Here is a 21,400-nt window from a genome sequence, read left to right as displayed (position 1 = left end):
ATTCCACTGCCGCGTCTGGGGTCGGAGCGGAAAATCACAGCGGAGCGAACTTGCGTCACTCCCGGCGAGCTGTCTAACGCCGCAACTTGCCCTCCCCCACAGTGGTCTTTCTATCTTGACATACCTTCTTCCTCCGTCAAGCTTTGAACTCCACTCATCTTGAACTCAAGATAATTACTACGTCATAATGGTGAGCTCTAAATCTTCTTTCTACCTTTCTGTCCCTTGCTGTGAGCTCCTCCTAATAGCTACAGTTCCGACCCGACTATTGGCCAGACGACCCTATGGACGGTGTCCTCGGCGGCGGCATGATGCGGCCGGGTGCAGCACCCCGTCGTTTCGATGAATACTATCGCTGCTATCCTGTCGCTATGCTGCCCGGCCCCGAGCGTGAGAACGTGAACCATGGTGGCAAGGTCATCATGCCGCCGAGTGCTCTGGACAAGCTTACTCGCCTCCACATTACATACCCTATGCTATTTGAGCTACACAATGGTGCCAAAGAGAGAATGACACATGCAGGTGTTCTTGAGTTTATCGCTGAAGAGGGGAAGATCTACCTGCCATTCTGGGTGAGTTAGGTTGATTCGAGGACCTACTAGCTCTCACCGAGTACTGACAACAGCTTCATTTCTACAGCTCATGCAAACCCTGCTATTGGAGCCTGGCGACCTTCTCCAAATAAAGTCTACGGATCTTCCTCCCGGTCGGTTCATCAAGCTCCAAGCTCAGTCCACCGCGTTCCTCGACATCAGCGACCCGAAAGCCGTTCTTGAGAACGCGTTCCGGAACTTCTCATGTCTTACCAAGGGCGACGTGTTCACATTTTCCTATAATGATCAAGTTTACGAGATGGCCGTGCTAGAAACTAAGCCTTCTGGGACGAAAAATGCTATATCGGTTTTGGAAACCGACTTGGAGGTTGACTTCGCCGCGCCAGTGGGATATGAAGAGCCGCAACGGACTAGTGGTACCAGCACACCTGGCAGTGCCATCAGTGGAGGGAAGCTCCCCGTGGGTGGCCTGTTGCACCCTCAGGGAAGTATGGCGCAGTCCATCAACTATGCCGCCATTGCGCCCGACTCTACCGATGTCGCTGCGGGTGCCCGGGCTGTGTCTTCTAACTTCTTATCCGAGGGTCAACGACTGAATGCAAAGAAGGGCAGCAAAGCCCCTACCCCGAAGGCGAGCACTCCCACGCCCGGTACCGCAAACCCTCAACATCCTCCTCCTGTTCGAAGAACCAACGGCCCTCAGCCTCTGCGGCTACCTCCCAACCAGCTATTCTTCGGGTACGCGATCAAGCCAGCCAAACCTCGCGACGAGAATGGAAAGGTGGTTCCCGAAGACCAGCCCAAGTTCCAGGGGATCGGTCAGACTCTACGTGGAAAGAAGAAGGACACTGGTGGATCGGCGACTCCCACGTCAGGGGGCGAAGCTGACAGCCAGAAGGGCAAGTCGAGCGGCCGCACCCTGGGAAGCACCAAGCGCTGATCCAGCTTGCGGTTTGCAACGTCTCATGAATTATCCATATTGCACGATACAACGAGAACTTCTAGATACGAGAGCCTCTAGAACGCGCGGGTGGGGGTTTTATTACGCTGGCATAGCGAGGACCAGGCGTTTTTGGATTATTTGATTTTCAGTCTACAAAATATTTCTAGCCTTCATTTCTTATCCATCATCCCATCTCGTCATCTCAAGCCATCTCTAACGAAATAGAGGTTGTAATACTCCAGTTCAAGGCCATCCGAGCCTCGGCTTAAGTGTGGGGAAGAAACACATATGAACCAGGATTGAACTATAGAATATTGAGGAAGTCCAATTGAGATATGAGACAATAACTGCTTGGACGAATATCTCTACTCCCCGGTATTCTTTCCTCAGACTTGGGGGATATAAGAGAACTGTGCATCGGCTCGTATACATTGATCTCCTGAGCCGCTTGGTGGCTGGCGATCGCTACGGCCAAGGACATCTTCTCAGCCCATCCACGCAGACCATCGTCAAACAGTCGTGTGCGGCATCCATGATGGCAACAGACCCCACAGATCACCCGGTGAATCCCCTAGCCCAATTCACCAAGCTGGGACCCTCAGTCTACCTACAAGACCCCAAAGATACAACACTACGAGATGGTCGGCCAGTGATCTTCATTGCCTTCTGGATGAACGCCCCGCCCCGCGCGCTCGCCAAGTATGTCGTCGAATACAGACGAATCATACCCACAGCACGAATCATTTTCATCCGCAGCTCATCGAATGACTTCTTCCGTGCTACAGCGAACGCCCAACAGGCCCGAGTCGCGCCTGCGGTGGCAGCTCTCCGCGCCTCTGTGACCCCTGAAACTCCCGCGTTCATGCACCTCTTCTCGAACGGCGGTGTCTTCGGTACTACCCATTTGCTCAAAGCATATCGCCAGGCGACAGGGAAGCCATTGCCGATCTCCTCAATGATCATCGATAGTGCTCCAGGCACTGCGAGCACTTCTGCCGCAATGAAAGCCTTCTCTTATGCGCTGCCCAAGCTGTGGATTTTCCGCTTGCTTGGCAAAAGTGCCTTATGGATCACACTGGTCCTGATTAAGATCTACCAGACTATCACTCGGTCTCCAGATGCAGTCAGCCTCGCCCGTAAGGCGATCAATGATACCAGTCTCGTGCAAGCGGCCAATGCTAAGGGGGTTCTCACCCGGTGCTATATCTACTCCGATGCGGATGATCTAGTGGATTGGCGTGACGTGGAGAAGCATGCTTCGGAGTCGGAAGCGTCCGGCTGGGTGGTGCGCCGTGAGAAATTCCAAGGAACGCCGCATGTTGGCCATATGAGAGCGCAGCCGGAGCGGTATTGGTCCATTGTCAAGGAGTATCTGGAACCCGCGCAGGCCGCCTCGTGATTCCGGCGTCTATCGCGTGGCTGGCCGTCCAATGGGTGATTGAATTTCGGAAACACCATATTCTCTGTCCATACTTATTCGTTGTGTCAATACATTCCGCGACAGCAATTTACTCTCTACAGCTTTAGTATAAAGTATAAATCGAGTAATAATACTGATTCGATTTATTGGCCGCAAGACCTTCGGTTGGCAATTGCTTTCCACGGAACTTGGACTATGTAGTCACTATGACCAACAGCTTAGTTCTAAGTCAACACACACCAAAATGTTCATATCCGTGCCCGGAGGATAGTTCCGTGCCTTTCATTGGGGCAGTATTGGATGCTCTCGTATTGTATGAGTAGCGATGACAGCAGTCCACCCTTATATACTTACTGGGCCATTTGGGCTGGTCCATTTTTATCGTCTCGTCGCAGTTTTCTGGCTCAAATATCCTCCTTGTCACTGTTCTTTACTCCGCGGTGCCTATTTTGTTCGGTTTTAACACCGCTTCAGCAAATTAAATTTATCATCACCCCCATCAAAAGCATTCATTAACACAAGAATCTTCCAGCCATATCCGTTGAATATTGCAGTAATGTTCCAGCATCATGCAAACGAAGAAGAGTTTCTTGCAGCCTGCAAGAACAAGGATTCTCGCTTCCTTCTTCCTGGATATGGCCGACCATTAGACTTTGCCCCATTAGAGAAGAACATCTATGGCGTGGAAAGTCGGAGCATGTTTCCATCCGCCCTGGACGACAGGGATATCAAGAATGGATTCACAGAGTATGGAACTGTGTTCCGTTGAAGGAAAGGAAGCTAACTCATATCATCAACAAAGACTGCCTGTTCAGACACTTCGCGAGATCTACATGGTCCGCGTCATGGAAGACTTGACTGATATCCCTGAATGGTGGAAGAAGGTATGAATTTTAGCCACACTTTTGTATAAGAGAGTGATTAATTGGATTTTCCATCTGTCAGGTCTACGATCCTGGTATTCAAGAGGATTGGAAACAGATGGCATTAAACAGTGGTGTCGACATTACCCCCAACATGACCAACTGGATCATAGACGAGCTCAAATTCAAGGCCATGATCTACGAAATGACCCAAGCTGTCGGTTTGTATAACGGGGACATGACCAAGTCCGATACAAACATTCCCACTCCACTCCTTGCAAGATTGCAGAAAGAGACCCAGCTTCTGGATTACACTCACCCGGAGCTGCAATTCTTCCTTCCAGAAACCATGCGAAAGGAACGCGATCTCCTGGCCATGGCATTGTACCCTCTCGTATACGGCAAAACTCGCATCCTATCAGACACGATTATCGGGTTGGATGACGCGTTGCGACACGCTGGTCAGGGTGAAGTGATTGAGGCACCCAAAGAGACGGGCATCACTCGTGAAGACATGTCCTGGCGAGTAGCAGCACGATCTGATATTCGGGTCAGACCGTTTAGTCGGAACTTCCAGGCTCTGCCAGCGGATCTGGAGCTGGGTGACGATGACCGCTGGCATATTGTTTCCTACATCAACAATCTGCACCCAGTGAAACATCGCAACATCTACAAAATCATCGAGGAAGCATTCAACTGCGTAGTCCCACAGTTCAACATGACCATGACCCCGCTCAAGGATATGTTGCATTCGCGCGCGAGAATCGAATACCACAAGGCTGAATATCATCCCATCTCCAAGTCGGCTCTTGATAAAGAGCCGCAATCCAGACCTAAAGAGGCGCAGAGCGAATTCGAGGAGCAATATGAGAACTGGAGACATGAGAACTTCAAAGCCGTTCAGCCTGATGTTGGCATCTTTATTCCTTGGGCTGTACCTCCGGGCTTGATGAGAAAGCTCCCCGAGGACCTGCCCAGCGCTGTGCGCATCGAACGAGGAGTCTCACTCAACAAGGACTACAAGGACCGCGGCCTACAGGTCATTGTACGCATTCTCGGTGTAGATCTCGAACCGGCAGACCCCTGTTTCCAAACCGATTGGCACACCGAAGGTCAAATGGTAAATTACAACGAATTCTATCAAACCCCTTTGGTGAACAACTCTAACAACACAACGCAGAACGAACACGTTTCCGCCGCTGCATTCCTCCTCTACGACAATGAGAACATGGAAGATCCCATCATGGAATTCCGCAACATCGTCGAAACCGGAACCCTCGGCGAAGTCGACCACGAACCGGACGACTTCATCTGGCTAAAGCAAGTCTTCGGCCTAGTAAACGGCGAACCCGCAGTCCAATGCCCAGGCTCCATCAAATGCACCGTAGGTCGCACGGTGATATTCCCCAGTACCGTGCAGCATCGCTTGACTCATTTCGAGCTGAAAGACAAGTCAAAGCCTGGCTACACGCGTGCTCTTGCGTTCTTCTTGGTCGATCCCAATATCCGGATTATCTCCACGGCCAATATTCCACCGCAGAGACTGGACTGGACGCTTGATATTAAAGCAGAGGACGAGAATTTGAAGTCTATCATGGCGAGTCTGGCGCTGGATAATAAGGATAAGAAGGGGCCGATGCCGATGTCGTTAACTGAGGCGTTGGAGTTAAGATATAAGTTTTTGGAGGAAATTATTGAGTTTACTAAGTATCAGCATGTTGCGTTTGAGTCGCCGCTCGTGATGCTTTGAAAAAAATGATGGAGAATATGCTTGTTCTACTGGTTGTGATAGTTTCTGGTTTACTGTACTATGACTTTCAAAATGCAATATTCTTACCTACATGCGTCTTCAGCTCTACAAGGTCTACGAGAAGTTCGTCGGGGCTCGTATATTCAAATCGCCGCGCTATGCCATTCGTGTAGAAAACTATTCACATCCTGAGAAAACCATGCACCCTAAATCCATTTTTTGTTCCGAACACCAACCCATTCTTCAGTCCATGAACTAGGTCCTTTAGCGGCCCTTCATCTCGGGGAATTCATCATCCAGCTTCAGACGAGCAGCAACATTCATACTCATCAGCTCCTGAATCAAAAGCTTGGCTGCATAAGGAATAGACATCTTCACGACCGAACGAGAGGACTTGCAGCCAGGGCACCAATTCAGATAACCCATGAAACCACATTTCTCGCAAATGTCGACTTCGTGGATATCAGACGAGATCATGAGACGCTCCAGCAGGAGCTGACTGGTTCCGTAAGCGATCAAACAATCGCGCTCCATCTCACCGAGACGAAGACCACCATCCCTAGAACGACCCTCAGTGGGCTGACGAGTAAGCGTAGCTTTAGGACCACGGGCACGCGAGTGCATCTTGTCCTGGACCATGTGCTTGAGCTTCTGGTAGTAGATGGGGCCGGTGAAAACGTAGAAGGGCAGCGGCTCGCCAGTGATACCAGAGGTGAGCATATCCTTGCCACCGTAGCTGAATCCGTGGTCAATCAGGATCTGGGACATCTCCTGCACGGGACTTCCACCGAAGCAAGTACCATAACCGTGCTGACCGGAGAGAACGCCTGCCTTACCGGCAACCAGCTCCAACATCTTGCCGACAGTCATTCGAGAGGGGAAACCATGGGGGTTCATGATAATGTCGGGATTGATGCCGGAGTCGGTGAAAGGCATATCGGTCTGATCAGCGATGATACCAACAACACCCTTTTGTCCGTGACGGGAAGAGAACTTGTCACCAACTTCGGGGCGGCGGGTTTGTCGGGTCAAGATCTTGAGAAGCTGGGTCTCCCCCTCGGTAGCTGATACCATGACTTTGTCGATGTAGGCGGGGTCGGGAAGCTTGTATGTCATGGGTGCGGCGTTCCAGGTCAGTGGCTTGCTCGAGTCGCTGCCAAGACCAGTCGTGTGCGCCGAGTCGGGAGTGACCTTGTTGATGTAGACCTCGCCAGCCTTGACTTCTTCACCCACCGCAGCAAGACCATCGCTCTCCAGAAGTGCGTGCTTGCGAATCGGAGCATCGTTCTCGTACTCTGGCGGGTTGAGACGGTCCTTCAAGCCGTTGGGGTAACTCTTGAGATTGGTCACATATTTGCGATAGACCTGGCATCGACCAAATCCACGATCCACGGAGCCCTTGTTCAAGACCAGAGCATCCTCAATATCGTAACCAGAGTAACTCATCACAGCAACAGTGGCGTTCTGACCAGCGGGCAGCTGGTCGTACTTGACCAACTCGATTGTCCGAGACTTGACCATTGGCTTTTGAGGGTAGACCATAAGGTAGAGAATGGAGTCAATCCGCTGGAACTGGTTCGAAGCGATAGCGCCAATGGCTTGTTTACCCATGGCACATTGGTAAGTGTTACGGGGTGACTGATTGTGGTGAGGGTAGGGAATGAGACCAGCGACAGCTCCCAGAACAGTGAAAGGCTCGATTTCAAGATGAGTGTGAGCCTCGTTGATGTCCTTCTCGTAGATGGAGATGTACGAGTCGTTCTCCTCGTTGACATCCAGGTACTCAACTAGGCCTTGGGCGAGGAAATCGTCGAATTGCATTCGCCCATCGCGCAGTTTCTGCAAATGGTGTCGCCTGACCCGTGATTTTCCATTCTCAACGATAATAAGAGGTCGGCAAATTCGACCGTCATCGGTCGCGAGGTGGACAGCCCGCTGGTGGTGATTGATGTAGATACTAACAAACTCCGAGATTCGACCCATACGGCGAAGCCGGCGGAAAGCATTGAGGAAATACTTGGGCCGTCGGGTCAACGCAGTTGGCGTACCGTTGACGGAGATAGTATAGCTGCCAGGAGCATAGAGCTGCATTCCGCTAACAGTCGAAATGTCTTCGGCACCCAGCATGAAAATCAGGTTTCGTACCGGACCCTCCTCATCGTTGGTGGTAATGTGTGTCATGAGAGCCAAGTTTTTGACCAAACCACAGGCTTCACCTTCGGGTGTATCCGCAGGACACAACATGCCAAATTGCGACGGCTGCAAGGCACGGGGACCAGAAACCTTTCGGGTCTTCTCGAACTGACTGCTGATACGGGTCATCATACCCAGAGCAGCAATGTAACTCAGCCGACTGAGAACGTGAGTGACACCGGCACGCTCCATGCGGAAACGCTTCAAGCTCCAGTTACCAGTGGAAATGGCGCGGTTCATGCCCTGCGTGATGTGATTGCCGTGCATGCTCATAACACTCCAGGCATCAAATTGCTCCGCCCGGTTCCGCTTGTTCAGAACCTTGTCGATGTTCATCTTGATATCAAAGCAGAACTTCTTGAAAAGATCCTCGAACAGCAAAGCCAGCAGTTGACCCGCCAGTTCCAGACGCTTGTTACCCAAGTAGTCACGGTCATCCACCAGAGCCGGGTCGTTCTTCGCCATCAATACACGGCGAGCCATGTGAGCAACGTAGATAGCCTTGGGCCTGAAGTTCATGTCCTTGACCTCGATATGGGAGATAATGACGGATGCGATGGCCTCGACAGCCTCTTGCACGTGGGTTCGGCGGTATGCGCCTGTCTTGCGGTTGATCTTGATACGGGAACCGATCCAGTCAAGGGCTTGTTGTTGGGTGTAAATGCCAACGTTGATCGCCTCCTCGAAGTTGATGGCAAAGTCATCCTGGTATAAGCTGTCGGACCCAGCGACCAGCTGCAGGATCTCCTTGTCGGTATGAATACCCATGGCCTTGAGCAGCACGACAATTGGAATATCATCGCTCAACACGTTGTGCTTCACGTAGAGCCTATCTTTCTTGAGAACGATGTAACTCTTCGATTTACGCTCGTTGGAAGAACTGTTCGCAAGTCAGTGGATACATTCAAGATCTAGGGTTACCGTATTTTCTAACATACCTGGTTACCGAAGCTTGGACAATTTCCTTCTTCGGGTCCGTCTCAACGATAATTCTGTTCTTGCTCAACTGCTCCTGGACCAGAATAACCTTCTCCGTTCCGTTGACGACGAAATAACCACCGGGGTCGAGGGGACATTCGTTGAGCACTGTCATCTGCGCTGGGGTTTTGTTCGCAAGCACACACTTGGAGCTGCGCAGCATGATCGGCATGCGACCAATCGAGACACCTCGACGAATAACACGTTGTCGGCCACGAACATATTCGAAGTCGACCAGGATTGGCGCGGCGTAGGTCGTATCGCGAAGTCTGCACTCCTGAGGAGTCACGTCGGACTGGAACTCGATTCCAGCATCCTGGGTCTCGTCCGCACGTCTCGGCGAACCGACGTAGATATCCGTGAATTTGATGTAAAATTGGTGATCCACATCACTGCGAATGGTGGAGCTTGACTCGACAATCTTCTTCAACTGGACTTCGACAAAGTAGTTGTATGAGTCAATGTGCTGTTTCACCAGACCCTTCACTTTGAGGAATGCCGGCAGCAAATTCCACTTGTCCTTGGCGGTATCGATGGGGTCAGTGAGGGACTTGTTGTAGTAGAAGGGTTCCAGAAGCGCATCGAAAGGGTCCTTGTGGCGGTATTTCGACGCAGGTTCTTCGGTCTGATCGGTTTGGGGTTGAGTCTGAGCTTGTTCACTAGTGGGCTCCGCTGGGAGGGTTGCTTCCTTCGCGATAGAAGAGCGCTTTCTCTTGAGGGGTTCCGTCGCAGCATTTGGACCAGCCTGTTCCGATATATGAAAATCAAATCAGCATGACTGCTCAGTGGTTCGCGCCGTCGACAAAAAAAGTTTTGTTACCTCCGAGGGACGCCGGGGTTTAGCTGCAGGAGGGGCCTGCGGCCTCTTGCGCGGCGGCATTGTGGCTAATATTCTGAGGTCTGGAGAGATTCTGTCTCGGCGAACCCAGGCCACTCAGTTGTCAGTGTGATGAACGCTGCTCATCGACGTCGCCAAAAACATGCGCCGATGGAGGGGAAGGCCGAGAGAATTTGGAGATGGCTTATCTAATCAGTCAGCTATTCCAAACGGGTTAGGTCGAGGAAGGACACCTGAGGCATCAACTTGTTTGCTCCATGTTTGTAGGCGCGGTCTTGGTCGTTGATTCTGCATTCGAGACAGTTGTGCGATTGTCATGAGGTGGTAATTTTGTTTTCTCAAATCTCAATAATTGAGCTCCTCGCTCAATGCAGCCGGGTAGCGGGTTGAAGCAGTTTACTAGGATCTTGCGAACTATATATCCTGCCGGAGCACCACACAACTCGATTCTTCATTAATTAATTCCTCATACATGACCTACATCAAATATATCCAAATAAGGGCAGCCATAGATTGAATATTTTTTTCGATATTCACAGGCAGAATGTAGTTTGGCTGACCTCGTTGCCCCCAGTAGGAGTTACGCCTCACATCGGAAGTCATTCAAAGGATTCGTACCTCATGGACACGGACCAAACAAGCAACCCCGCCACCAGTTCGGAACGGAGAGATCAACCAACAATACATAATCCGAATAAACTTCATTCAAAGTCCTTCTAGGGCTATTTCTACCTGTGCGACCCCTTGGGGTTGGTACTCCAGTGGGTCCCTGGACTTTCTCGCACATGCAGCGTGGCCGCTCCCGACGTTGTCGAGGTCTGCACGGACGACCAGTTTCGAATCTACACGTCTTCACTGTCGTACATGATTGACATGTTCATTGCTCGGCTGATCGTAATGAACTCCAGTATAGACTAATTCTCTTCGAGGTTTTTGTGGCTACGCTCAGACTATGGCGCTCTTACATCGAGCGAAAGGAGAATTGCTTGTATATATTTGAAGAAGACCCACTGATTAGAAACAAGCTCACGGTGATAAGTATATGAGATTACCACTACCGGAATCCAGAGTATTTATAGCTCGTTACACGATGGTCACTGCTCTGCTCTCGTGGCACTCTCTATGTATCCAAAGCTTTTTAGTGTATCTCTATCCGCAACATCTGAGACTTGAAATAATCATCAGATCCGAACGAAAATATTAAGAAGCGAGCGAGACACTTGTGGCAAATAATAAGGGCTTGACCGCAACTCTTCGATTACAGATTATCGCCACTGGCGCGTACTATCTACTGCGTGGAATTGGTCGTTGTTTTGCGCGGGGCTTTGATCCCACCAATGCCCCTCCAACCGAGTGGCCCCCGCAGCCGATAACGTCGACTCCATTGCAATTCTGGTGGCCACTAGTGGGATGGAGTAAATTAAGGACATCCGCGATGGACATCGTAGACAAAGAATGCGATACACGTGGCTAGGGATGGAACGGGCTTGGGCTTTGCAATTTGACCCGAGCCAAAAGTACGAAAGTCCTGTACAGCGCCAGCACTTTTTTGCTTGAATATCGTCAGTACTCCATGAACTCGCCAGAGTCAAGACCGGACTGTGAAGATGATCATATTCTTAAGCACAGCAGAATGACCATAATACTCCGCAGCCGCCGATGAGTGGGGCACTCGTTTATACATACTTTTGTTGCTCCTATTTTAGGGTTTACAAATGAGGGACGAAGGGACTTGCCGAGAGTCTCTGTCGGATATTTGACTTTGTATATGTGTGTCTTGGATCAGTAGTTACTCGGTACGAAGTACTTTAGACACCACTGTCTCTCTCGATTCCGAAATATCGCAGGGCAATTAGTCTTTTCCAGGTAAGGCTGTCTCAGCTGGTGGACAGTAGCTAGTAGTATTGTACTAAGCTCTTTGAGTCATGCATGATTGGCGAGACTAATATTGCAAATTGGCCGAGGAGCAATTTTGGCGTTGGGCATGAACGGCGCTTCTCATTTTGCCCCTTCAATGTATAATCACTAAATCATTGGCTCTTTTTTGGGCCTCCAAATCAGAGATGGGGCCAGGGCTTCATAGTGACCACTTGAAACCCTATGGTAAGGAACGCTAGCCCCAAGTTCGAGCTTAGCTTGGATGTGTCATTTCACTGCGTGTTGAGATCATCGCACATACAGTATATATAGAATGCATCGCGGAGAGTTGCTGGGGTTACTAATCTACTGTTGAGGATGTCACTACAACTGTTTAGTCTGTATACAGTAAGAAGGGAGGGGGACAGATCGCCGACCAGAGCGGGTACTTATTTGCAGCGCACACTGTCTAATTCTACGAACAGACCCGATCTAGATTCTGGAAAAGATAGCAGAGCCCAGAATCTAACGCGACAAGAGAGACCCATCAAAACGACGAGAAACAGATGAGGGGGAAAGAGCGAGGTGGATAGTCATGATTGGCTGTGCTTTGTCCAAATTGGCAAAAGCAAAGGTGACTGGGGTTCGCCATGCAGGATCTCCACATCAGGGTATGCTCGTCATTCGGTGGATCAGGGCCTCCAAGCGACACGATCAGCACGGATGGCTGGTATCACCTTCACCGCTTGTCTGACCAGTCGCCCATGTAAAAAGAGAGGGTAAGATGGAGGCAAGACACTATTCTTGACACCCCTCTGAAGATATGGGAATTGACTAGGACGGCTGGGATAGTTGAACAACCTAATCTATGACAACCATCCTAATCATCAAAAATCGACTTTCGTTCTTTCAGATCAATAGAATATCACTCAGTCGCTAGTTCAGAGGAACCAATGACTCCAGGAAGAAGCAAAACAAGTACCAAAGTGTCCTTAACCCGAGTTTCTTTGAGTTCTGGCAGACCCATGGATGGCCCTGATTGTCCACGTCGGCGATAAAGCGAACCGCGGAAACGAAGCCCCGCGGGCGCGAACCATAAATTATCAGAAAGCACCCGCGCAAACGGGTTGTGTCTCCCAAAACTCCTGTAAGTGCCAACAGTCAAGTCAACCCGCTGACAAGAACTATTCAAGTCCTCAAGAGCTACGACGAAGATGATTATCTTCTACACTAATTGTCATTCGCTGCCTTCCTTCCCTAGTGATACCTATCACATACCCATATCACGCTAGGTCGATCCAGGTACATACCCCCATCTGCCCCGTGCGGTGACTAGCCAGCTTCGAGACTTAGAGGGCGATCTGCTGTCACATCTTTCCACCCCTTCGGTCTTGCACACCACTCGGCGGGTCTCCACTTGGCTAGAATGATACAGTGGCGGTTCTATTTGCTCTATTTAGGTGTGGTCGACCTGCAGCTGCCGCTGCCACGCTTCTCGCGAACAGCGCATCCCGATGTTTGCAGGGGTTCTTTGCTCTATAGTTTCTACAGTAGGGTTGAAATGGCTCTCTATTTCCACGGTGCCTGCAAAAATCTCCTAGATAGATCAGTAGATGAAAGATTAGTGGCCTGCATCTGTACTCTGTACAGTGCCCAGATGTAGTTGAGGGCCCTGGTCGTATTCGTAGGCCATCATTCGTGTCAGAGGGCATCGAAGTATGGGAGACCGGGATCTATCTATAGTCGCAAGGGAGATAATAGTGTCCTCCCCGTATGCGCTGTCTCTCCGTACACCTCTTCGTCAGGGAGGTCCCAGTCCGATGTGCAATTGACCACTCGGCAATCCCACAGCTTATGGGATCGAGCCTCGTGTGCAAGCTGTCGGCCATGGAGTACCCCAGCCGATTACTGCTCGGGGCAATAGCTGCATCCCTCGTCGTACAGCGCGTTCAGGCGGAGCCTCCCCAATCATGTCTGTAGGGCCCGATCGATTCCCAGGTTGAGCGATCATCTGTTCAATCTGTTGTGACCATCAAATTGTCCATAGAAAATGGGAATCATCTCACGGCTTTCGGGATCAAGGATGGGTATAGACTCCGCGTCATCTTGGTAATTTGTTGCCGTGATAGCTAGTTTTTTGGGGGCCGTCGTGGCGGTTCGGGAGGCTGACTGGGGATGATTGGGAACAACGGCTGGTTCCTTGGTTTGATGATCCAGACAATTCAAGTCAAAGCCGTCAATGATTAGATATTCTTTCTCGTCAATTCCAAATGATCAGATATTGTAAAACCAACGAGTCTACGGGGGAAGATCATTGCAGTCGAAAGCCATCGAAGAACGAACTAGATGTTCGTAACGGAGATTACCGAATAGGGTTGAGTGTCTCCCCGCTCCTCTCCCAGCCATTCATCCTTCTGTTCCAATCTCTCCTCTTCCCCTTTCCTCCCCTCTTCTCCCCCCTTCTACCTTTCTTTGATCCTATCCATCTCTGTACAACAGCTTGTTCTCGGTCTTTTTCTGCATCTTGTGTGTGCAAGTGCTCTGGACAAACTCTCGTTTTTTGTTTGTGATCGTGGTTTGGTGTTCCTTCGCTAAGTGGAGAGAAGAAAGAACAAGAGAAGCGGTAGGTCGTGCTCCATCCCACGCACGACTTCTTCCTGCGGCTGATCTCCGCACTTCGCCAGGAACACGGCCGATTTTGCAGCCCAGCGGTTTCCCCCCCTCGATGAATTTCCCGACCGTCGCATTGTGTGGTTCTTGATCCAACTAGTGTCGCTTCTGCCCTTCGAGGCGTTCATTGTGTGAGCATGTCCCTGGCCTTCGGGTTTTTTTTCCCTTTGCGCGTCGATCATCGAACCCCTCAGCCCCTCTTGGGTTCCCCTTTACTTAGGGGGAAACGCCGTCAAAAACCACACCGCCAGCCCGCCACCAACACGCCCGCACATAGCCCTAGCCCTTGCCCTGCCACTGCAGCTTGCGGGGTACCTCGTTGGGAAGGCTAGTTTGATAGGATGTGCGTTGCGGTTGTGTTTGGTTGGGTCTGCGTGGCCTTAAAAAGCTCTGGGAAATCTGGGTCAACATGTTAATCGACCATCTGTGCTGACCGATGCTGCTTTTTCACCATAGTTGGACTTATCGGCTGCTTTGCCCACCATGGCCTTCAAGAATGGGCTGAGTGAACGCCTCGACGAGCTCCGTTTCCCTTCTCCTCGCTCTCCACCCTCCGAATCGGTCTTTCCTGGATATACTTCGCTCTCACCCGGCCACTCTAACTTCGGCCCTGGCTTCTCACGACCATCAGGCGATGTCCGCGCCAATTTGCAACGTCGTTTCACCACGGACTCGAGTAAATTGACTTCGTCATGGAACTATCTCAGTCCGGGAGGCACCACGCAAATGCCAGACCATCTGGATCTGCTGTCCTCGGTGAGTATCATGTTTTGTTGTAGTCTTGCATATGTGCTTTTGCTTTCCTGCGTTTCCATGCCCAAGTACCGGTGGTGTGCCTAGGATAAAGGTCATACGTCAGCCGGCTTCTCGTGGAACAAGACGGAAAGTCGCGTTGCTCATGGAACCGCTCACAAACCTGCCTCGCGACCAATTGGGCGTTCGAGTAAGCATTGGTCGTGCTATTCCCGCGGACCCGCGCGGGCGTTCTGTATAAAATCTTCCTCTTGCGCACTTCTCTTTTCCACCCTTCTCCCCATATTGATCTCACTTTTCTCGCACCTTTTTTCGCACATATCTCTCACTTTCCCAGTTCACTCTTCGAAAAAAAACACTCCCTGACTCTTCCTAGTTTGAGAAAAAACGTCAGCATATCGAATACATGAGAGAGCAGAAACGGCGCTTCGAAGAAGACATGAAACTGCTAGATATGCAGCATGAGAAGGAGAAGATTGAAATGGACCAGCTTGCTCGGGATCTGGCGAAGGCTGGCCTCTCCGGGCCAGTGAGTGAGCCGACGACCCCTCCTGAGCATGCAGAGCCAACCGTCTCTTCAGTCTCTCGTCCCGGCAGATTCTCAACTTCCAGCGTCACTTCATCCCCCGGATTCTTCTCCGCGTTTGCTCTTTCCTCGCAGTTGACTTCCCCTCAAGGCGCCCCGCACTCGCATTCGTCTCAAGCCAACAATCAACCAGTTGATCGATTTGCTGGCCACTCGATGCCCACATCTCGCCGCAACTCAGAGAAGGACGAATTCGTCATGGAGAGTGCACCTTTCCGACCAGGACCTTCGTAAGTCAAACATTTCTTCATGGCGCTTGCCTTGGGATCCCCCAAGGTGGTGTTTGCTCTCAAGTGACGGTGTTTGCTCGCAAGTGAAGCGAGGGCCTGGTGACTCCCAAGGCAGCACGCACTTCAACCCGTGCCTCGATTCAGTCTGACGGTTCTTCCTATTCTTCCTCTCAGGCTACACCGATACTCTCTGCCTAGCAACAACTTCAGCAGCCCGTACCGACCCAACGGCTCCACCTCTGGATATAAAAGCAACGGTGGTCTTGATTCTTTCGCTGCTACCAAACACCTCTTCCCCAGTGACGAACACAAGATGAACAACCTGAAGGACGACGATCGACTCGGCCAGCTCGAGCAGCTCGACCGACTCAACCGACTCTCAACCCCAGACATCAAGAGCTACATCAAGATGACTGAGCCTGATGACAAGTTCCCCACTCTGTCTCGCCGAGATGGCTCCAACCTCGTAAGTTTCATGACTACTTGGACTCACCTCATCTCAAACCTGGGACTAAACCAGACTGACCATGTCGTCGCAGCTCTCGGCCAATCCTGATGCCCATGATCTCGCCAACGCCCGTACTCCGGTGCCAGATTCATATTCCTTCCACAGCCGTTATCGCAGCAGCCACCAGAGCATGCCTCAGAACTTGATCAGTGCGATGCGCTTTGATTCGTTGACCAGCCCAGTCAAGGACGAGCGTGGTGGTGTGGCTCACTCTCGTCACATTGCCCGTCACTCTCTTGAAGGAGGCCTCACTTTCTCAAGTGAGCGCACCCCCGATGTCTTCACCCCAGTGACTACTAGCCGCCCAAGTTCACTGCAGACCTCCTACTCAACCAACGATTTGCCAACTGTTAAAGGCAGTGACTTTGATCCCTTTGATGCGGCGATCACCACTCCCAAGACCAACGCTGAGCACCTTCACCAGCACAATGCCAGCATGGGCCGCATCCCCGCTGGAGCAGTCACCTCTCCTTTTGGCAAGGGTTCCCCCGAGACTGACGTGATCAAGAGCAGCCTGCCTGCGCAGACAATTCTTCAGGCTAGTGCTGCGCCTTTTGGTCCTCAGTTGACCTCTGCAGCTGCCAATAACGGCATGACAAGCTCGGTTGCCCCTGGGGGTGTTCCATTCCCTCCTTTGTATGGCTATGGAGTCCAGCCATACGTCGCGCCGCCAACCCCGGCGAACAACCAGATTGCGGCTTTCGGCCAGGCCAACAACTATGCCGCCTATCCTGCTCCAGCTTTTGCAGCCAACAACTATCGCTACAACGATGCTGCTACTCGCGGTACCGTTCCTCAGCGCCGTCAGACTGAGAGCGATGCGGGACAGGCGACTCGCTACGCCAACCACCCCCTTGAGTACTGGAAGGGCCAGCTGTACAGCCTTTGCAAGGACCAGCATGGATGCCGTTACCTGCAGCGAAAGTTGGAGGAGCGCAACCCCGAGTATGTCCAGCTCATCTTCAGCGAGGTCTACATGCATGTGATCGAGCTGATGACTGGTATGTTATCCCATTGCCTTTTCATCACAATATTGAGTTTGCAAGCTAATTTGTCTTCTTTTCATCTATATAGATCCGTTCGGCAACTACCTGTGCCAGAAGCTTCTCGAGTACTCCAACGACGAGCAGCGCACCGCCCTCATTGACAACGCGGCTCCCCAGCTCGTTAAGATCGCGCTGAACCAGCATGGTACCCGCGCTCTCCAGAAGATGATCGAGTTCATCTCCACTGCTGAGCAGACCCAGACTGTCATCAATGCGCTCAAGCACCATGTCGTCGATTTGGTCCAGGACCTGAATGGCAACCACGTCATTCAGAAATGCTTGAACCGTCTGAACGCCGAGGAGGCCGAGTTCATTTACGAGGCTGTTGGTGCTCATTGTGTCATTGTCGGCACTCACCGTCATGGATGCTGTGTTCTGCAGCGCTGCATTGATCATGCCTCTGGTGCTCAGAAGGCTCAGCTGATCGCTCGGATCACCGCGAACTCGTACACTCTCGTCCAGGACCCCTTCGGAAACTATGTTGTTCAGTACATCCTGGATCTTGCCGATTCGCGTTTCACCAATCCTTTGTGCCAGACCTTTGCCGGTAACATCCCTTCTCTGTCCAAGCAGAAGTTCAGCTCCAATGTGATCGAGAAGTGTCTGCGCACTGCGGATGGTCCTGCTCGCCGTGACATGATCGACGAGATTCTGAGTGGCAACGAGCTGGAGAAGATGCTGCGTGATTCATTCGCGAACTACGTTGTGCAGACTGCCATGGACTTTGCTGATGCCGAGACTCGTCAACGCATTGCCGACGCTGTCCGTCCCATCCTGCCGTCGATTCGTTCGACCCCCCACGGACGCCGACTTTCCAGCAAGCTGATGGCCGCGGAAGGATCTGGCCGGTCCAGTGCCCAGAGCAGTGGACAGGTGACCCCTAACGAGGTTCCAACTGCTCTCCAGCTTCCGAAGCATCTTCCGGGCGTGAAGCCGCCTTACCCCGCTTTCCACTCGGCCACCAGTTCTATCCAAGGCACCAATGGGATTAGCAGCTATGGTTTCTCCAGTGGCGTCGCTTCTCCTTCTGCCACGGAGACCCCCAGCGAAAGCACCGAGATCTACAGCCCCTCTTCGTCTGTCGCCAACGGACACACTGGTGCCCAGGGTCCTTTTTACCCTTACCGTTGATGGATACCTCTGACCCACGTGCATACTATCTACAACCTGTACCCATATCGACTCACACGATGCCATGAACCTTTGATGATTTAACGGATTTACATTCAAGACTGCCATCATACTTGGGTCCAGTTGCAACTGCCATGATCTTTTCATCATCAGCATTTCATCTACCCCTTTCCATCTTGTTTCGCCTGCTTTTGACTTTCTCTCCCCGTGCATGAAGCAATGCGTCACGACACTTCCATCATCTGGCAAATATTCACGTATTGCATCCTGCATACATCATCATTCATCCAGCGAAACTCGCATGGTGCAGTCAGCGCTGGGAAGCATTGTCCATCTTCAGTCTTCCCTCGCTTTTGTTCCCCCTTTCTGCCCTTTTCTGTACTTTTCCCCTCAATGGTCTTTTCTTTGCCTCGATCTATATGGTCTTCCTACACGACTTCGGATGATGGCTTTGGTACTCCCTCCTCGAAGGAGAAGCAAGCCATTTGTCGTTGTTTTGGCCTTGTCGGTTGAGGCCAGCAGAGAACCATCTCCATTTCCAGCATTGTGTTTCCCACCACTTTACTTTCCATTCATCTTTATTTCCCCCTGTACTTTCCCCTCATTTTCTTTTCTGAATCGCACATGTGTCGTGATGGGTCGGTCTTTCTGGCCCGAGAACATATTCCATGGGAGGAATGATGTGATATCGGACAACTATGTCCGCTGAGACGGCTCCTTTGGGCTGACTTGGTAATCTTAGTCGTATCCTTTGTCTCTTCTTTATTCCTTTTCGACCTTTGGGTCGTTTGAGTGGATGTTCCATTTTTCCCTCTATTCACACACGTTCTGCAATTTTGTACTCTAGCACAGGAATCGAATTCGGTTTTGACAAAAATTGTCTTCAAAATACGTAGGCATGTTCTATCTCATCCCCTTGTAAAATCAAGCGTGAAATTAGCTTTAAGATTGTACTTTTTCGTGGCTTCCTTCGAGTTTGGACGCGTCGCGAGAGCACGTGACCAAAGGGGTGCCTCGGACGGGAAGCCGCAGATCGAAAGAAGAGAGATCACACCCCAGATCAGCTTTCTCTTGGTTAGCAGCTTCGTTATACAGCCAAGAAGCTGAGACTCGGGACCTCATGCAGCCCGTGGAAGTTGCTCGCTCCCTGAGCACCCAATGGCCTTGTCGGGACCTACAGGCGCGGCAGCTTGCCAGCCTGCTTCATGTAAGTATTTCTCGGAGGTCTCCAAGATCTCCGCAGCCGACTGGAATTAGATCAAACAGCTTCCTTCTGCAGCTTGCTAACCATGGGATTCTCCGATAGCCAAATACCCCTAGCCTGTCTACATTAGTCGTGCACGGCGTGTCTGCGACTTGCAAATCTACCATACTTCGCGGTATCCTATCAACACTCGAGGTTCCGCACGCCTTCGTCCGCAGCTCGGAATGTATTACGGCGCGACATCTTCTGACCAAGATTCTTTGGAGTACCCTCGAGGCGCTGGGTCAGAAAGATGAATGGGAGAAGTATGGTAAGGGTCGATGCGAGCATGTTAGTACCCTTGCGGTCCTGCTGGAGGAGTGTCTAGCAGCCGGAGCGGAGGAACGGGGTGGAAAGTTTGTGTTGGTGCTGGACGAGATTGATCGGCAGCGTGAGGCGCCGCCGACATTACTGTCTGCTTTGGCGCGACTGGGAGAGATTGTGAGTTGCCGTCTCGAAGACCTGAGATGTAGCCTGCTCGTGGCCAAGTACTGACTTGTTGGTTCTACAGATCCCATCTCTTTGTGTTGTTCTAGTTCTGAGCTCGACTCCTCGCCCACTCTTCTTGCAGAATGCGGCTGTTCCTCATGTTAGCTTCCCTCCGTACACAAGGAAAGAGGCAATTGATATTCTACTGGCTGCGCCGATGCCATTTGTGGAGAACCTGCCAGACGAAACTTCGTCGCGGGTGTATCCCCATTTTGTTGCGACAATTTACGACACGTTAGTTGGGCCAACGGCAGGTTCAATTCCAACTTTCCGATCTATATGCCACCGACTTTGGCCACTGTTCGTTGCGCCAGTGGTTCAAGGCGAAACACCGCCTGGTGGAAATACGGAATGGGACTTTACCCGTCTGTTGGTAAAGAACAGAGCTCTTTTCCGGCACCAGGGCGAGTCTGCACTGGTGCATCGAATTGTCCCCGAGGACACTTCAGCCCCGAGCAAGACATTGCGCAAGCCAATGGCCACCTCGGCGGCACCATCCGCCCTACCTCATCTTCCTTATTTCTCGACGTTGATTCTTACATCGGCGTACCTGGCATCTCATACCCCCCAACGCCTGGACACCATCTTCTTTTCCAAGTTCTCGTCAAGTTCACTATCTGCACGTAACAAGCGTGCTCACCATCGTCGCCGACTGAAGGTCTTGTCCCAGGCGCAAGCAGAGGACAGAGCAGCTGCTAACGACGACCCTTCTACACCGCGAAAGGGCAAGCGGACGAAAACCCGTATCACCAAGTCCACTCTCTCCAACGCCTTCGCAACATCCTCCGCAACAACATCTGCCGTAGGCGGCGGCGCAGGCATCACAGGCCCATCAACCATTCTATCAGCTCGCCCGTTTCCACTAGAACGTCTACTAGCAATTTACCACGCCGTTGATCCAAACCCACCCGAGAACCCCATCCATACCGCCGCCGTCGCAGACCAAATCTACGCTGAATTGGCGACATTGCGCCGTCTACGTCTCGTGGTACCTGCCTCCGGTCATGTTGGCTTTGCCAGCACAGGCAGCGGGAATACCAGTGCAGACGCGGGCGAGAAATGGTGCGTGAACGTGTCTGGCGATTGGATCGGGGAGTTGGCGAAAGGAATCGGTGTCGAGGTTGGAGAGTGGCTTGCTGGTGGACTTGATTAATTTCGGAATGTAGTTTTGTTTTGTGCACTACTGGCGTATGAAGATGGGATTGGCGATTTGACTGTTTTATTTGCATTGGCGTTATAATTTGGTTATTGTTTGCATTTTAAAGCATTGCGTCCTCGGATCCAAATGACATACATACATATTCACCTTCTTGCCGCTTTTCGCTCAGTGAGTCTGAGAGGATTGCTA

The 21,400-nt window shown here is 51.4% G+C and overlaps 6 protein-coding genes across 6 annotated transcripts; 5 read left to right on the top strand and 1 right to left on the bottom strand.

The window, feature by feature from the left end:
* Positions 1 to 187: 187 nt before the first annotated feature.
* N7473_008431 (polyubiquitin-binding protein UFD1) lies at positions 188 to 1,494 on the top strand (the record flags this gene model as incomplete). The annotated part of the gene is made up of 3 exons (XM_057154371.1): positions 188 to 190; positions 255 to 572; positions 640 to 1,494. 3 exons carry the CDS (start codon positions 188 to 190, stop codon positions 1,492 to 1,494), a joined length of 1,176 nt encoding a protein of 391 aa, XP_057008709.1.
* Positions 1,495 to 2,029: 535 nt separating this feature from the next.
* N7473_008430 (TMEM53 family protein) lies at positions 2,030 to 2,896 on the top strand (the record flags this gene model as incomplete). The annotated part of the gene is made up of 1 exon (XM_057154370.1): positions 2,030 to 2,896. The coding sequence occupies one exon, from the start codon at positions 2,030 to 2,032 to the stop codon at positions 2,894 to 2,896; it is 867 nt and encodes a 288-aa protein (XP_057008708.1).
* A 577-nt stretch (positions 2,897 to 3,473) lies between these two features.
* N7473_008429 (DUF4246 domain-containing protein) lies at positions 3,474 to 5,530 on the top strand (the record flags this gene model as incomplete). Its single annotated transcript, XM_057154369.1, has 3 exons — positions 3,474 to 3,664; positions 3,720 to 3,801; positions 3,863 to 5,530. 3 exons carry the CDS (start codon positions 3,474 to 3,476, stop codon positions 5,528 to 5,530), a joined length of 1,941 nt encoding a protein of 646 aa, XP_057008707.1.
* Positions 5,531 to 5,794: 264 nt separating this feature from the next.
* On the bottom strand, positions 5,795 to 9,661 carry N7473_008428 (DNA-directed RNA polymerase III core subunit RET1; the record flags this gene model as incomplete). Its single annotated transcript, XM_057154368.1, has 3 exons — positions 9,522 to 9,661; positions 8,662 to 9,446; positions 5,795 to 8,603 (listed from the first exon to the last, which is right to left on the bottom strand). The coding sequence occupies exons 1-3, from the start codon at positions 9,579 to 9,581 to the stop codon at positions 5,795 to 5,797; spliced, it is 3,654 nt and encodes a 1,217-aa protein (XP_057008706.1). The 5' UTR covers positions 9,582 to 9,661.
* A 4,888-nt stretch (positions 9,662 to 14,549) lies between these two features.
* N7473_008427 (uncharacterized protein) lies at positions 14,550 to 18,320 on the top strand (the record flags this gene model as incomplete). Its single annotated transcript, XM_057154367.1, has 5 exons — positions 14,550 to 14,822; positions 15,196 to 15,635; positions 15,810 to 16,101; positions 16,175 to 17,144; positions 17,218 to 18,320. 5 exons carry the CDS (start codon positions 14,550 to 14,552, stop codon positions 18,318 to 18,320), a joined length of 3,078 nt encoding a protein of 1,025 aa, XP_057008705.1.
* Positions 18,321 to 19,440: 1,120 nt separating this feature from the next.
* Positions 19,441 to 21,205, top strand: N7473_008426 (origin of replication complex subunit 5 family protein; the record flags this gene model as incomplete). The annotated part of the gene is made up of 3 exons (XM_057154366.1): positions 19,441 to 19,527; positions 19,627 to 20,004; positions 20,075 to 21,205. The coding sequence occupies 3 exons, from the start codon at positions 19,441 to 19,443 to the stop codon at positions 21,203 to 21,205; spliced, it is 1,596 nt and encodes a 531-aa protein (XP_057008704.1).
* Positions 21,206 to 21,400: the final 195 nt, after the last annotated feature.

The sequence above is a fragment of the Penicillium subrubescens genome, assembly GCF_028828155.1.
Source record: "Penicillium subrubescens strain IBT 31985 chromosome Unknown utg000005l_segment0_segment0, whole genome shotgun sequence".
Lineage (NCBI taxonomy): Eukaryota > Fungi > Ascomycota > Eurotiomycetes > Eurotiales > Aspergillaceae > Penicillium > Penicillium subrubescens.
The sequence above is the reverse complement of the archived record's forward strand: the minus strand, read 5'-3'. Positions and strand labels throughout refer to the sequence as shown.